At 40.2% G+C, this 15,164-nt stretch overlaps 1 protein-coding gene across 7 annotated transcripts in view; it reads left to right on the forward strand.

The window, feature by feature from the left end:
- HERC4 (HECT and RLD domain containing E3 ubiquitin protein ligase 4) overlaps nucleotides 1–15,164 on the forward strand; it is a 149,232-nt gene that overhangs the window by 132,987 nt on the left and 1,081 nt on the right. For all 7 annotated transcript variants that reach the window (XM_073019103.1, XM_073019106.1, XM_007963290.3 and 4 more), the window contains 3 exons: nucleotides 1,964–2,046; nucleotides 5,752–5,935; nucleotides 13,568–13,670. In XM_073019103.1, coding sequence (XP_072875204.1) covers nucleotides 1,964–2,046; nucleotides 5,752–5,935; nucleotides 13,568–13,670 — 370 coding nt within the window. The remainder of the gene's footprint in view (nucleotides 1–1,963; nucleotides 2,047–5,751; nucleotides 5,936–13,567; nucleotides 13,671–15,164) is intronic.

Here is a 15,164-nt window from a genome sequence, read left to right on the forward strand (position 1 = left end):
AGCTAGAGACGAGCCTGGCCAACATGGTGAAACCCCGTCTCGACTAAAAATGAAAAAATGAGCCAGGCGTGATGGCACGTGCCTGTAATCCCAGCTACTCGGGAGGCTGAGGCAGGAGAATCGCTTAAACCTGAGAGGCGGAGGTTGCAGTGAGCTGAGATTGCGCCATTGCACTGCAGTCTGGGTGACAGAGTGAGACTCCGTCTCAAAAAAAAAAAAAGTTGCTCTCCGCAAATCCAGACAACAACAGAAAAGCATTTTCCAAAGTGTGTTCCTGTTAGAATAAGGTGACCATAAAATTTTTTTAAAAAGCTATTTTCTATGAAATTTTGGTTCTCTTTTTCATTTGATTCACTCATACCCATGTTAGTTTCTTGAATTTTTATTCATCATCTCATTTGACTAAAAAATTGAGTTTCAAGCTGTTTAATTTCTAATTTATCAGTCACCAAATTTATGAACTCTTTTTTTTTTTTTTTTTTTTTTTTTTGAGACGGAGTCTCGCTCTGTCGCCCAGGCTGGAGTGCAGTGGCGCAATCTCGGCTCACTGCAAGCTCCGCCTCCCGGGTTCACACCATTCTCCTACCTCAGCCTCCCGAGTAGCTGGGACTACAGGCGCCCGCCACTGCGCCCGGCTAATTTTTTTTTCTATTTTTTAGTAGAGACGGGGTTTCACCATGGTCTCGATCTCCTGACCTTGTGATCCGCCCGCCTCGGCCTCCCAAAGTGCTGGGATTACAGGCGTGAGCCACCGCGCCCGGCCTATGAACTCTTACTGTATTCAAAGAACTATGGTAATTCAAACATTTCTTCCCACTGCCATTTCTTTCTCAGAAATTTTTCAGTGGCTTTTTATTGCTTGTAGAATAATAGCTTTAGAATGGGTGTCAAAGACATTTATAACCTGGCTGTCTTCCTTTCATTGTATCCCTCCCTTCATACCAAGTTTTGTCATATCACACAGTATTTTTTTTAATATACCTTACCTTCCTCTTTTTCAGAGTCACTTGCCATTTTCAGAAACTTGATATTGTGAATATCTAATTTTTTTGTTCAATTGATATTGTCTGTCTGAAATCTCACTCTCTTAATCTTTCAAAATACTACCCATACTTGTAGGTGCTTTTCAGATGGCATTTCTTCCTCAAGGTCTTTCACACGTCCTGTAGTTTAGAATTCCGTTTGCATTCCTCTATGATCTGATAACATTTTGTTCATATGTCTCTTATAAATGCATTATTTTATTATAATTGGTTCTTTATATGTTACATTTCTCTTCCTTTACTATATAGTAAACTTCACAGCAGGAGTATATTCATCTAACATCCCACTCCCATCATAGTGTTTTATAAATAGCAAGTTTTCATAAAAGAGGATAATATTCCAAAAAGAAGGAATAGCAAAAGAAAAGATGCAGAAGTGGTCATGGTAATATTTTTAGAAAAATTCCAGAAGTAAAAGAAATAAAAGGTTTCAAAATACTTGACTATTTTTATAAACCAAATTAGTACATAACTGGAAACACTGCCTGTGATCAAGTTTACAACAAGGGTGGTAGAGGAACCCTGGAGTAGCAGTTGTCATGTGGGAAGAATGCGTGGTTTTCTAAGCTGAATGCATTCTCATACTTGGATTTTTATCACTCGTCTAAGGAAAACATCCTAATATTTTATAGTAACCATTCTAAAGTTGTATGCACAACAAATGCTTAGTTTCCTTATTAACTTACCAAACACTTGGTAATTTGTAATTAATCATGGTAGGATTTCAAACTAGAGAGGATCAAAATTTCTAGTTCTGGCTTTAAGCAGAATTCTCAGATAAGCTATATGGTAGCAGAATTTTATCTCAAATTTAGTAGTTTTTTTTATTATTAAATGAGAGGTAGATATAATAATAGATTATTAGAATACTCTAAGTTTTGAGTCTGACATTGACTTTTTTTAAAAATTTAAATTAATAGATCACAGTTGAAAACTTTGGTGCAACAGAAGTCAAAGAGCTGGTTCTAAATGGTGCAGACACAGCTGTTAACAAACAAAATCGGTAAGTGAATTTTAGCAGCAACAGTGGGAATAATAAGATTCAGTAGACATTTTCTTCTGTGTGTAGAAAACGTGTCACAACGCTAAGTTTTTACTCCAATAAAACTTTAATTTTGAGTGGTTAGTGAGGAAATAATCTGCCTTTTCCTCCTGAAATCCCTTGAAGACATTAAACAAAACAATGAGAAGGGAGAAGTGACAGCAGCAAACATTTTTGGAAGCCAGGAAACAGTAGTAACTAACTTTAGCAAACCAGAGAAAGCTGCAACATGAGATGGAAAAGAGGAGCCACGAAGCCAGCTGGATCACTTCAAAAAACGAAAGTTTGTGTGCTGAGAACAAAACATACCTTTAGAAAATGTGTGGTGTTTGGGGAAACAACTCTTGTAAGAAGCAGTTAGAAACTAGTTTCCCATGCTAACATTGGGTTTAAAACAACAACAAAAGAAACTAGTTTCCCTTAGCACACCAGGAAGCCAGCAACTGCCCCTCTCCGGCCTGGGCAGGAAATTGGAAATTTACCTTCTGAAGAAATTGGACTGTGGATTTGAGGACACCTAGAAACTGCCACAGGCAAGGAGCTGAGCTGAAAACAGGGAGATTAAGTGCTGAAAGTCTATCGCTGCCTCCTCCTTGGTACCATATAGTGGTAGATCCTTTTCTGGGGAAACTGCCTAACATTTAAAATGTAAATCCATAGGCCGGGCACAGTGACTCACGCCTGCAATCACAGCAGTTTGGGAGGCTGAGGCGGACGGATCATGAGGTCACGACAATGATACCATCCTGGCTAACGCAGTGAAACCCCATCTCTACTAAAAATACAAAAAATTAGCTGGCCGTGGTGGCATGTGCCTGTAGGTCCAGCTACTTGGGAGGCTGAGGCAGAAGAACTGCTTGAACCCAGTGAGCTGAGATCGTGCCACTGTGCTCCATTCTGGGCAACAGAGCGAGGCTCCGTCTCAAAAAAAAAAAAAAAAAAAGTTAATCGATAGCCAAAGGTCAACAGACATTTAAGGAAAGACCGAAACAGTCAAAAAGAATGGCAGGAAACCAGGAACCCTGCAGGTTGAAGGACAGAAGTTCAGAGGAAACTGAAATCAGTATCCTCAGAATGATGCGTGACATCCAGATGGATACAATTAAAAATGGAAAAAAAATTCATTTGAAAGAAATGGAATTAATGAAATCTGTCAAAGAAGATATTTTTTAAAAAATAAATAAACTTCCCAGAAATGAATGACATCCTTTCAAGATTGAAAACATGAGAAGTGGGAAAAAGATCAATACCAAGACAAGATGAGAAGATACATGAAATTTCAAAATTTTCAAAGTCAAAGGGATCCTAAAACTGTCCAGAAAACCCACAGACCTAAGAATTAGTAACATCAGACACTGGAATCAAAGAACACTAGAAGCTAGAAGACCAAAATTTTAGGAAAAAATTACTTTTAACTTAGAATTTTGTATCCAAATTATCAAGTGTGTGAGTGTTTAAAAACATTTTCATACATGCACAGTCTCAGAGAATTTACTTCTGAAGCCTTTTTCTCAGGAAATTACTGGACGATGTGTTCTATCTACCAAAACAAGGAATTAAACCAAGAAAGAGGAAGACACAGGATTAAAAAAGCAACAACAAACTACCAAGATTCACCCAAGCAAGGATTCTTTTTGAAGGATCAATAACTGTGTCGATTTAGAAAGCTAACAACCTGGGTTAGATCAAGAGGATGGAGGGCTCGAGTAGAGAAATGCAACTGATAGTACCTAATTTTTGAATGAATCTAGAGGAAATGGATATTTCTTTTGGAGAAGTTGGGGATGAATTAGCAAACTAAGGAAAATAGAAGTCCTTTTTAAGGGAAAAAGGGTAACCATAGAATACAGCTTAACTGTGAATAATATAGAAATGTTAACAAATATTGAACCAAAAATTGTTATATAAATACAATAGATGTGCAGGGGAGTAGAAAGTGAATGGGACAATTACATTAAAGATAAATCCAAACCACCACATTGAAATTTAAGGAATAACAGTAGAACTGTGTTGTTAGAAGCTTGAATGTGAATATCAGAAGGAATAGCAAAAAGAATTAACAAATAGTTGCCTTTGAATAGTGGGAATTTCTGGCAGAGAAGTGTTGGACAGAGAGTTTCTTTATTCTCTTCTATTTTGTTACAATTCTTTAATAAATGCCTGTTGCCAGGGAACTGGTCCAAAGGATTATAATCCTAATTCTGCTACTTAGAAGCTTTATAACTTTAAATAAATTAGTTGATGTCTCAATGCCTTAGTGTCCTTCTCTGTTAAATGGAATGACAAATTGTACCTATTTCATGGGATGATTTTGAGGACTAGATGAGACAATATTTTAAGATACTTAGAATAAGACCTAGCACATGTAGTGCTCAGTAAATGTTGGCTGTTAGGATTGTTACTATTTGATGTTTTAAACTCTTGATATGTCTTACTTTGATAAAAATAAAGCTGTTTTTAAAATGATGTGAAAAAATTTTAGGTCCTAGATATCCTTGTTTTGAAAGAAAATTTGGTTTTGAAAGGCAGTTTACCATTATTCCTATTGCAGAATCATCCTTTATTACTTGGAAGACGAAGATATAAAATAGTGAAATCTTCTAGTACCCATTCTCATTATTTGTTTGACCAGATAGCATCATAAAATGTTGTGGCTAGCAAAACAAAACACATTGAATAAGATTGTGGTTCAAATTCAGGGGTTAAAGGGGCTTCCTTTTTTTCTTTACAGTTTCCTTTTGTATCATAAGAGGTAGAAGAGAATCAGAAGTGATTGTGTATGTATTCACATATACATTTGAAAAGAAACTACACTTGTACTCTTTAATGATTATCCGAAAAGAATGCTTAGTATCCTCTCTCAGGCCTTTGTTGAAGTAAATGTTGTTAAGATTCCTTGGAACCTGGCCGGGCGCGGTGGCTCAAGCCTGTAATCCCAGCACTTTGGGAGGCCGAGACGGGCGGATCACGAGGTCAAGAGATCGAGACCATCCTGGTTAACACGGTGAAACCCCGTCTCTACTAAAAAAATACAAAAAACTAGCCGGGCGAGGTGGCGGGCACCTGTAGTCCCAGCTACTCGGGAGGCTGAGGCCGGAGAATGGCGTGAACCCGGGAGGCGGAGCTTGCAGTGAGCTGAGATCCGGCCACTGCACTCCAGCCTGGGTGACAGAGCTACACTCCGCCTCAAAAAAAAAAAAAAAAAAAAAGATTCCTTGGAACCCAAGGAAAAGAAGGCTATAGTTTGTCAAATGATCTGAATCCCAAAGCTCTTATTTTTTCGTCACCTGTTGTTTGTAACAGATCATTCCTTTTAGGGATGCATGTGACTTGATATATATAAATTCTCAATAACTTGTAAATATTTTTAAATTATTTTCATAGCCATTCACATTATTCTGCCCATTAGGAAATGACATTTTTTCCAATAGGAATAGCCTAAGAATAACTGAATGCCTTGTGGATATAGCTGATTTTTATATGGAAAGAATAATAGCTTTTTTCATAATGACTTTGGTTTTGTCCTGTTTGAACCCTACTCATACATTCTCAGTTTCGTATATATGTAGCAGAAATTGTAGGAGCACTTGAAGTTTTAATGACTACATTATGGATTCTTCATAAATGATTTTTATAATCTGTACACGTGTGCTTTTTCATTTCTAGACAAGAGTTTGTTGATGCTTATGTGGATTACATATTCAATAAATCAGTGGCTTCCTTATTTGATGCTTTTCATGCGGGCTTTCATAAGGTCTGTGGAGGAAAAGTCCTTCTGCTCTTTCAGCCTAATGAACTACAAGCAATGGTCATTGGAAATACAAATTATGATTGGAAGGAACTGGAAAAGGTAGGGGAAAACTAATCTCTGATATTGTTTAAATGGAAAGGCTCATATGTGGAAATCTTGCCTTTTTATGTATTATTTTTTGTTTTATACACTTTATTACTACCATTTTACAGGAAAGCACTCTACCCTTCTTGGCCCACAATGAATGGATTTTTGAACTGTGTATGAATTAGACACTACTATAATTGGTGGTATTCATATAGAAAACTCATCTGGCCAGGCACAGTGGCTCTCACCTATAATCCCAGCACTTTGGGGCGCTTAGGGCGGGAGGATCACTTGAGGCCAGGAGTTCAACAGCAGCCTGGGGAACATAGCGAGACTTCATCTCTAAAAATAACTTAGGCCAGGCGCGGTGGCTTACATCTGTAACCCCAGGACTTTGGGAGGCCAAAGTGGGTGGATCACCTGAGGTCAGGAGTTCAAGACCCGCCTGGCCTACATGGTGAAACCCTGTCTCTACTAAAAATACAGAAATTAGCTGGGCATGGTGGCATGTGCCTATAATCCCAGCTACTCAGGAGGCTGAGGCAGGAGAATCTCTTGAACCTGGGAAGTGGAGGTTGCAGTGAACTGAGATTGCACCACTGTACTCCAGCCTGGGCAACAGAGCAAGGCTCTGTCTCAAAAAAAAAAAAAAAAAAAAAAAGTTAAATAAATAAAAATAGATAAAAATAATTTTAAAAATTATCCAGATGTGGTAGCAAACACCTGTGGTCCTACCTGTGGGAGGCTGGGGTGGGAGAATCTCTTGATCCCGGGTGGTTGAGGCTGCAGTGAGCCATGATTATACCACTGCACTCGAGCCTGGATGACAGAGCAGGAGCCTGTCTGTCTCAAGAAAAGAAAAATGTCATCTGTGACACAGCTGGATAGAAGCCCTAACCAAGCCGGGCATGGTGGCTCACACCTGTTATTCCAGCACATTGGGAGACTGAGGCAGGTGGATCACCTAAGATCAGGAGTTCCAGACCAGCCTTGCCAACGTGTTGAAACCCTGTCTCTACTAAAACTACAAAAATTAGCCAGGTGTAGTGACACACACCTGTAATCCCAGCTACTTGGGAGGCGGAGAATTGCTTCAACCTGGGAGGCGGAGGTTGCAGTGAGCCAAGATCATGCCACTGCACTCTCCGAAAAAACAAAAAGCCCTAGCCAAAAGTGAATGGGTTTTCGTTCTGCCTCAGTCCTAGGAAAACCATTATGAAATGCAGTTGTGATGCTTAAGAATCTTTGTTTCCTTTTTTTCTGATTAGTCTCAGTGTTACATTTTTTAGCAGAGTAATTATCAAATATTGATTCTGATAAACATTTAATAGAAAGTGCTACCCGGGTGCAGTGGCTCATGCCTGTAATGCCAGCACTTTGGGAGGCTGAGGTGGGCAAATCACGAGGTCAAGAGATCGAGACCATCCTGGCCAACCAACATAGTGAAACCCCATCTCTACTAAATATACAAAAATTTGGGCAGAGTGTTGCATGCCTGTAGTCCCAACTACTCGGGAGGCTGAGGCAGGAGAATTGCTTGAACCCGGGAAGCAGAGGTTGCAGTGAGCCAAGATCGTGCCACTGCACTCCGGCCCGGTCAACAGAGCAAGACTCCATCTCAAAAAGAAAAAAGAGAAAGTGCTAAGTTAAGCTAGGCATGGTGTCTCACACCTGTAATCCCAGCAATTTGGGAGGCTGAGGCAGGCAGATCCCTTGAGGCCAGGAGTTGGAGACCAGCCTGGCCAACATGGTGAAACCCCATCTCTACTAAAAATACAAAAATTAGCCAGGTGTGGTGGCACACTCCTGTAATACCAGCTACTTGGGAGGCTGAGACACAAGAATCACTTGAACCCAGGAGGCAGAGTGACAGAAAGTACAAGGTTAGATCAGCTTTGAGGAAGATATATACGAAGTTAATCTGCTGATTTTCTATCTTTATAATGTACCATCCTCTGATTTATGCATTTATAATTAGATACTGTATACCTATTAAGATGACTAACATAAAAAAGTAGAGCTAGCACTTACCTACTTTTTATGTCAGTCATCTTAATAGGCGCAAAGCATCATGAACGTTTGTACATTGCCGATGGGGATACAAAATGGTACAGTCACTTTGGAAACAGTGGCGGTTTCTTATAAAGTTAAACATACATTTGCTATATGACCTAGCAGCCCTACTCCCAGGTATTAAATTATATTCACACAAAAATCTGTAAACAAAGGGGACAGAGTTTCGATTTTACTAGATGTAAAGAATTCTGGGGATGGATGGTGGTACAACCTTGTGAATGTAGTTAATGCTACTGAAGTGTACACTTAAAATGGTTAAGATGTAAACTTTATGGTATGTGTGTTTTACCTTAACTTTTAAATACTTTTTTTTTTTTAATTTGCAAATGAGTAAAAAACTGGAAACAACCTAGATGTCCTTCAGTGGGTGAATGGGTGAACCTACTACAGTATACCTATTCAGCAGAATAACTACTAAGTGTTAAAAAGAAATGCACAGCTGGGCGTGGAGTCTCACACCTTTAATCCTGGCACTTTGGGAGGCTGAGGTTGGCAGATCTCTTGAGCCCAGGGGTTCGAGACCAGCCTGGACAACATGGTGAAACCCCCTCTCTACAAAAAATACAAAAATTGGCCCTTTATGGTGGCGTGCACCCATAGTCCCAGCTACTCTGGAGGCTGAGGTGGGAGGATCCCTTGAGCCCGGGAGGTAGAGGCTGCAGTACTCTGACGTAGGCAACAAAGCAAGACCCTGTCTCAAAAAAGAAAAAAAAGCACTGTTGATACATGCAACAACTGGATGAATCTGAGGCTTTATGCTGAGTGAAAGAAGCCAATGTCTTTGTTTTTTTTTTTTTTTTTTTGAGACGGAGTCTCGCTCTGTCGCCCAGGCTGTAGTGCAGTGGCCGGATCTCAGCTCACTGCAAGCTCCGCCTCCCCGGTTTATGGCATTCTCCTGCCTCGGCCTCCCGAGTAGCTGGGACTACAGGCGCCCGCCACCTCGCCCGGCTAGTTTTTTGTGTTTTTTTGGTAGAGACGGGGTTTCACCGCGTTAGTCAGGATGGTCTCGATCTCCTGACCTCGTGATCCGCCCGTCTCGGCCTCCCAAAGTGCTGGGATTACAGGCTTGAGCCGCCGCGCCCGGCCGAAAGAAGCCAATTTCAAATGGTTGCATACTCTATGGTTCCATTTATGTGACATTCTTGAAAAGATAAAAAATTATAGTGAACAGAGACTAGGGGTTGAGTGGGAGGGTCTGACTTCAGAGGAGGTAGCACAAGAAACATCTAAGCATAACAGTGATGGGACTATTCAGTATCCTAATTGTGGCAGTGGTTACACAAATCTGCATATGTGCTTAGAACTTACAGAACTATATACACACCAGTATATAGCCAGTTTTATTGTGTAGTCATTTAAGGAATAAGATTTTAAGAATAATTAGGACTTCTAATTAAACATTATGGAATAAACATGTCTGCTGCCTCCCAAAAATCTCACTAGAATGACAGAAATGGAATAAAAATGGTAATATACACACCAAAAACTTAAAAAAAAAAAAATGCAATGAACAAGAGAAGAAATAGTTTTGGAAGACAGAAAGTAAGGAGATAAATTGATGAGTGACTTAGAGCAGAGGAAAATTGAATTCTAAGCCTCCAGAGGGACAGGATTGTCAGGAGGCAACTCTTTTTTGTTGTTGTTTTTTTGAGATGGAGTCTCGCTCTGTCGCCCAGGCTGGAGTGCAGTGGTGCGATCTTGGCTCACTGTAACATCCGCCTCCCAAGTGCAAGCGATTCTTCTGCCTCAGCCTCCCAAGTATGGAACTACAGGCATGCCACTATGCCTGGCTGATTTTTTTATTTTTTTAGTAGAGACAGGGTGTCACCATATTGGCCAGGCTGGTCTCGAACTCCTGACATCATGGTCCGCCTGGCCTGAGGCTACTCATTGTATATCCTAGAATCTGAAAAGCTCAAGAATTGGTATACCATGTTACCCTTAATAGCAGGGATGAGGGTTGGACTAAGGGCAACAGAATTACTTTAAAGTCATTTTAAAGAGTAATTGGACCATTCATGTCCCCCTTTTTACCCAGCAAAAGACAGCTTGGGAGAGAGGCTTTACAATTTGGGAAACCAGGTAAAACTGAGGATGCCACACAGCTGGTAACTGGGTGTAAATCCTTCAGGAAGGAGACTGAAGGTTCCTGTGTGGTAGTAAATTGATCTGCTCAAGAGAAGAAGCCTGTAGATACTAACTTTGAGGGGTCCTCCAGTGGAAATGGACTCCACCTCTAATCACCTTAAAATGAAAATGATACGACAGCTTCTCCTTACCCTTTAGATCCTACACAATTTGTCCCTCCTTGCTTCATCTCCTGTCGTTGTTCCTCTCACTCTGCCTCAGCCTTATTAACCTCCTTGCTGAGCCTAGAACCCTCCAGGCACATTCCAGTCTTAGGGCGTTTCTGTTTCCTTTTCCATGTGCCTGGAATTCTCTTCCCCTGATAATCCCAAAAGATTCTTGCTCTCGCTTCCTTTACGTGTTTGTACCTTACCAGAGACCTTCCCTGGATAATTGATCTAAAATTGCAAACCCCTCTCCTGCACATGTATCCTGTCTCCCCTCGCTGTTTTATTTTGCTTCTTTGGATCTGACATAATTTTACTTAGGTTGCTCCTTCCCCCGACCACAATGTAAGTACCGTGAGAGCAGAATTTTTGCCTCTTTGTTCGCTGCTGTATTCCCAGCACCTAGGAGAGCACTCAGTAAGTACTTGAAACCTTGCCTTAAGTGATAATTGATGTAAGTGTTCATTCAGTTAAAACAGGACATCTTAAAAAGTATATTGTAGCGGCCAGGCGCAGTGGCTCACGCCTGTGATCCCAGCACTTTGGGAAGCCGAGGCAGGCAGATCACGAGGTCAGAAGATCGAGACTATCCTGGCCAACATAGTGAAACCCCCGTCTCTACTAAAAATATGAAAATTAGCTGGGTGTGGGGGTGCGTACCTGTAATCCCAGCTACTCAGGAGGCTGAGGCAGGAGAATCGCTTGAACCTGGGAGGCAGAGGTTGCAGTGAGCCAAGATTGCACCACTGTACTCCAGCCTGGTGACAGAGCAAGACTCCATCTCAAATATATGTATATATATTATAGTGTATTTATACTTATAACACTTTGATTTCTTCTGTTGTATATCTGATTCATTACAATTTTAGTGATTATGATTTGGAGCTTTAAATGTTCTTTCTTGACCAGGACATGTGTGTACATTTTTACCAAACCATTTAGAGATTTAAAAGGAAAAAAAAAAAAAAAATTTAGCCATCCTCTTTTCCTTCCCCACTAACATGCTCACAGTTTAATAAATTGAGTGCTAGAATTAAAGCCGTTTTCTTCAAACTTGCTTGCAATTAACAGCAAATATTTTGCAGATCTGAATTATTGAGAGTTCAGTGATTAAGATAAATCATGGCTACAAATAAGGCGAGTCCAAAATTCAAGAGGCCCAGTAGCAAGTATTTATTGAGCCTCTACTGTATGCCTGATAATGTGCAACTGAAACTATGCAAGAGATTGAGGAGGGGGCAGGAAATAAGATAGAGACATGGTCTTTGCCCTAATAAGGGAGCTAGAAATTAAATGCTTGATACACAGTTTTGAAGAATACAATGAAAAAGAATTTAGTGAGTGGTACATAAGGAGGAACCTAATCTAGGCTAGATGAATCTAGGAACGCCTCACACTAGATAGTAAGCTCCACAAGGTAAGTGAGGATTCTGTTCACTGAGGTTTTCCCAGGGCCAAAAACATTGACTAAAACTCATTATATATTTGTTGGATGAGTCAATGAATGAATTAGATGGCATTTAATCTGAGCCCTAAAAGGGTGAAAATTAGCCTGATGACCAAAGAAGAAAGGATGTTTCTGAGTGGTATAGGCTGAGGAAACAGTATGTCCAAAGGACCTGATGCATCTGAAGAACTGAAAGTTAAGGCCAATTGTGGCTGCATAAGAACAGTTCACAATATAAACTATTTCCTCTCTGCTTCCTACCACCTTCTCTCTTAGTACTAATTTTTTTTTGGGTAGGGGGGCAGCGGGGATGGAATTTCGCTCTTGTTGACCAGGCTGGAGTGCAGTGGCGCAGTCTCGGCTCACTACAACCTCCGCCTCCTGGGTCCAAGCAATTCTCCTGCCTCAGCCTCCCCCAAGTAGCTGGGATTACAGGCATGTGCCACCACGCCCAGCTAATTTTTGTATTTTTAGTAGAGATGGGGTTTCACCATGTTGGCCAAGCTGGTCTGGAGCTCCTGACCTCAAGTGATCCACCTGCCTCGGCCTCCCAAAGTGCTGGGATTACAGGCGTGAGCCACCACGCCTGGCCAGTACTAATATTTTTGAAAGGGGAGATATATTACCCCAAAACTTACTGGCTTCAAATTACCTCAAAACTTATTGGCTTCAAAATAACAATGAAACTGTGTTGTTTTATAGTTTCTGTGGGTCAGGAATTCAGGAGTGGCTTAGCTGAGTAGTTTGGGCTCAAGGTTCCCTCATGAAGTTGCAGTCAGAATATTGGCTGGCGCTATAGTCGTCTAAAAGCATGGTTAAGGATAGAGATTCACTTCCAAGGTGGCTTACTCATCTGACTGTTGGCAGGGACCTCAGTATAGCACCATGAGTACTTCTCTTCATATAGGGATGTTTGAATATCCTCATAAAATGACAACTGGTTCCCCCAGAGTGAGTGATCCAGAAGAAGGGCTGAAGCCATAGAGGTTTTTGTTTGTTTGTTTTTGTCTTGCTCTGTCACCCAGGCTGGAGTGCAGTGGTGCGATCTCGGCTCACTGCAAGCTCTGCCTCCCGGGTTCACGCCATTGTCCCACCTCAGCCTCCCCAGCAGCTGGCACAACAGGCGCAGACTACCATGTCTGGCTAACTTTTTTTTGTATTTTTAGTAGAGACAGGGTTTCACTGTGTTAGCCAGGATGGTCTCGATCTCCTGACCTTGTGATCCGCCCGCCTCCACCTCCCAAAGTGCTGGGATTACAGGAGTGAGCCACCATGCCCAGCCATAGAGGTTTTTTTTTATGATTTAGTCTCAGAAGTCATACGTTCCTTATATTCACAATGTCCTTATTACACACGGGCATGAATACCAGGAGGCAGTGCTCACTGGTGGCCATCTTGTAAACTACCTCAGAAAATTTTGAGTGTCACTTAGTACCATATTTTTAAAAGGAGAGATAAATTGTAATGTTTGACTTCTGTTCATGAATACAGAAAAAGGAAATTTTCTGATTATCACAGATAATTCCATGTCAAACTTTTAATGGTCCTACAACATTATTTTAGTAATTCTAGTTTCTCTTTATTTTACTTTTGAAGATGATAGTATGATCCTATCATGTTATTTGAAGTGCTGGGAAAGATTTCTGGTGATTCTTACGTATTTCTTTTTCACCTGGAACTAATAACTTCAAATTGTAAATGTCCAGGAAGCAGTGGGCAATCCATTGAATTGCACGAGTTTCAAACTCCTGGACCATGTTAGCTTTATGTGCTAATATATTAGCCAGTGTGTCCCTTCATACTAATAAAAGATTATGTTGTTTTTAGAATACAGAATACAAAGGGGAATATTGGGCAGAACATCCTACGATAAAAATTTTTTGGGAAGTATTTCACGAATTACCATTGGAAAAGAAGAAGCAGTTTCTGTGTAAGTATTTCTAATTAGTTGTATACTTTATGAGACTGGAATCTAATTATAGTATTATTCCAAAGTCCTGTTTTTAATCTTCAAGTAATTTTTTTGAAAAAGTACTGATCTGCACTCTTCAGTACATGTATTTTCTTATTTCAAAGGCTAAATTCAGTTTGCCTCCAAAATAGCATTGATTCATTCTATGAAGTAAAACAGAAGCTAACTTGGAAATGAAAGCAAACTATAGCTATGTTACAGTTACAATAAACTAGTTACAATAAACTAGGATTGTAGAATTCCTTTTAGATTTCTAAAAAGATCTCTGGAGTATAGTCATCCTTTGGCATACACTGGGGGATTGGTTCCAAGACCTCCCTGCCAAGGATACCCAAATCCAATATACGCTCAAGTTTCTTATATAAATTGGCATCGTATTTGCATATAACCTATGCACATCCTTATACTTTCAGTCATCTCTAGATTACAGTCATGTGCCACATAATGACTTTTCAGTGAACGAGACCCCACATATATGATAGTGGTCCCTTAAGATTATAATACCTTATAATAACCTACTGTACCTTTTCTGTGTTTAGATACACAGATACCTACTGTTATGTTACAGTTACCTACAGAAATCAGTACAGTACCATGCTGTACAGGTTTGTAGCCTGGGAGCAGTAGGACTGTATCACGTAACCTAGGTGTGTAGTAGACTGTACTGTCTAGGTTGTATAAATATATGATGTTTACACAATGAAATCGCCTGATGATGCATTTCCCAGAACATATCCTCATCATTGACATGTGAATATACCTGTATTAATACCTCATACAAAGTAAATGCTATGTAAATAGTTGTTATACTGTATTGTTGAGGGACCAGTGTGAAGAAAAAAAGTTGACATACTCAGTACAGTCACAAGCAGCCATTTTTTGAAAATATTTTCCATTTGCAGTTGGTTGAATCCATGGATACACAATTCACAGATATGAAGGGCGAACTGTATTGCTCTTTTCTTTTTGGTCTTCATTTTCTTTTTGCTTCAAGACTAAAACTTTGGCAATTTCTATATAAAATAAAGCTTTTTCAGGCTTTAGTTCCCTCATTTATAACTGATGCCTGAGTATCTTTCTTCTGTTAAAGTCTGTATTCTAATTGAAATTTGACTTATTTTTAAAGTTGTCAGAATTTATGTGTCCAAATCAGTGACACTTCCTTTGATACTCCTGCTGTTGCCAAGAATGTTTTAGCAATCTCCCCGAGAATCTTGGTCAAATTCTTCTGTATGTCATAAGGATGAGAAATCATTACTCTTTAAGAGTGTTTTGAGCCTGGGCAACATGGCAAAACCTCATCTCTACAAAAATTAGCCCTGGGCTTGGTGACACGCGCCTATGCTCCCAGCTACTCCAGAAGCCGAGGTGAGAGGATTGCTCGAGCCCAGGCGGTCGAGGCTGCACTGCAGCCTAGGCAACCGAGCAAGGCTTGCCTCAAAAAAAAAAAAG

This window comes from Chlorocebus sabaeus, chromosome 9, assembly GCF_047675955.1.
Source record: "Chlorocebus sabaeus isolate Y175 chromosome 9, mChlSab1.0.hap1, whole genome shotgun sequence".
In the NCBI taxonomy this organism is placed as follows: Eukaryota; Metazoa; Chordata; class Mammalia; order Primates; family Cercopithecidae; genus Chlorocebus; species Chlorocebus sabaeus.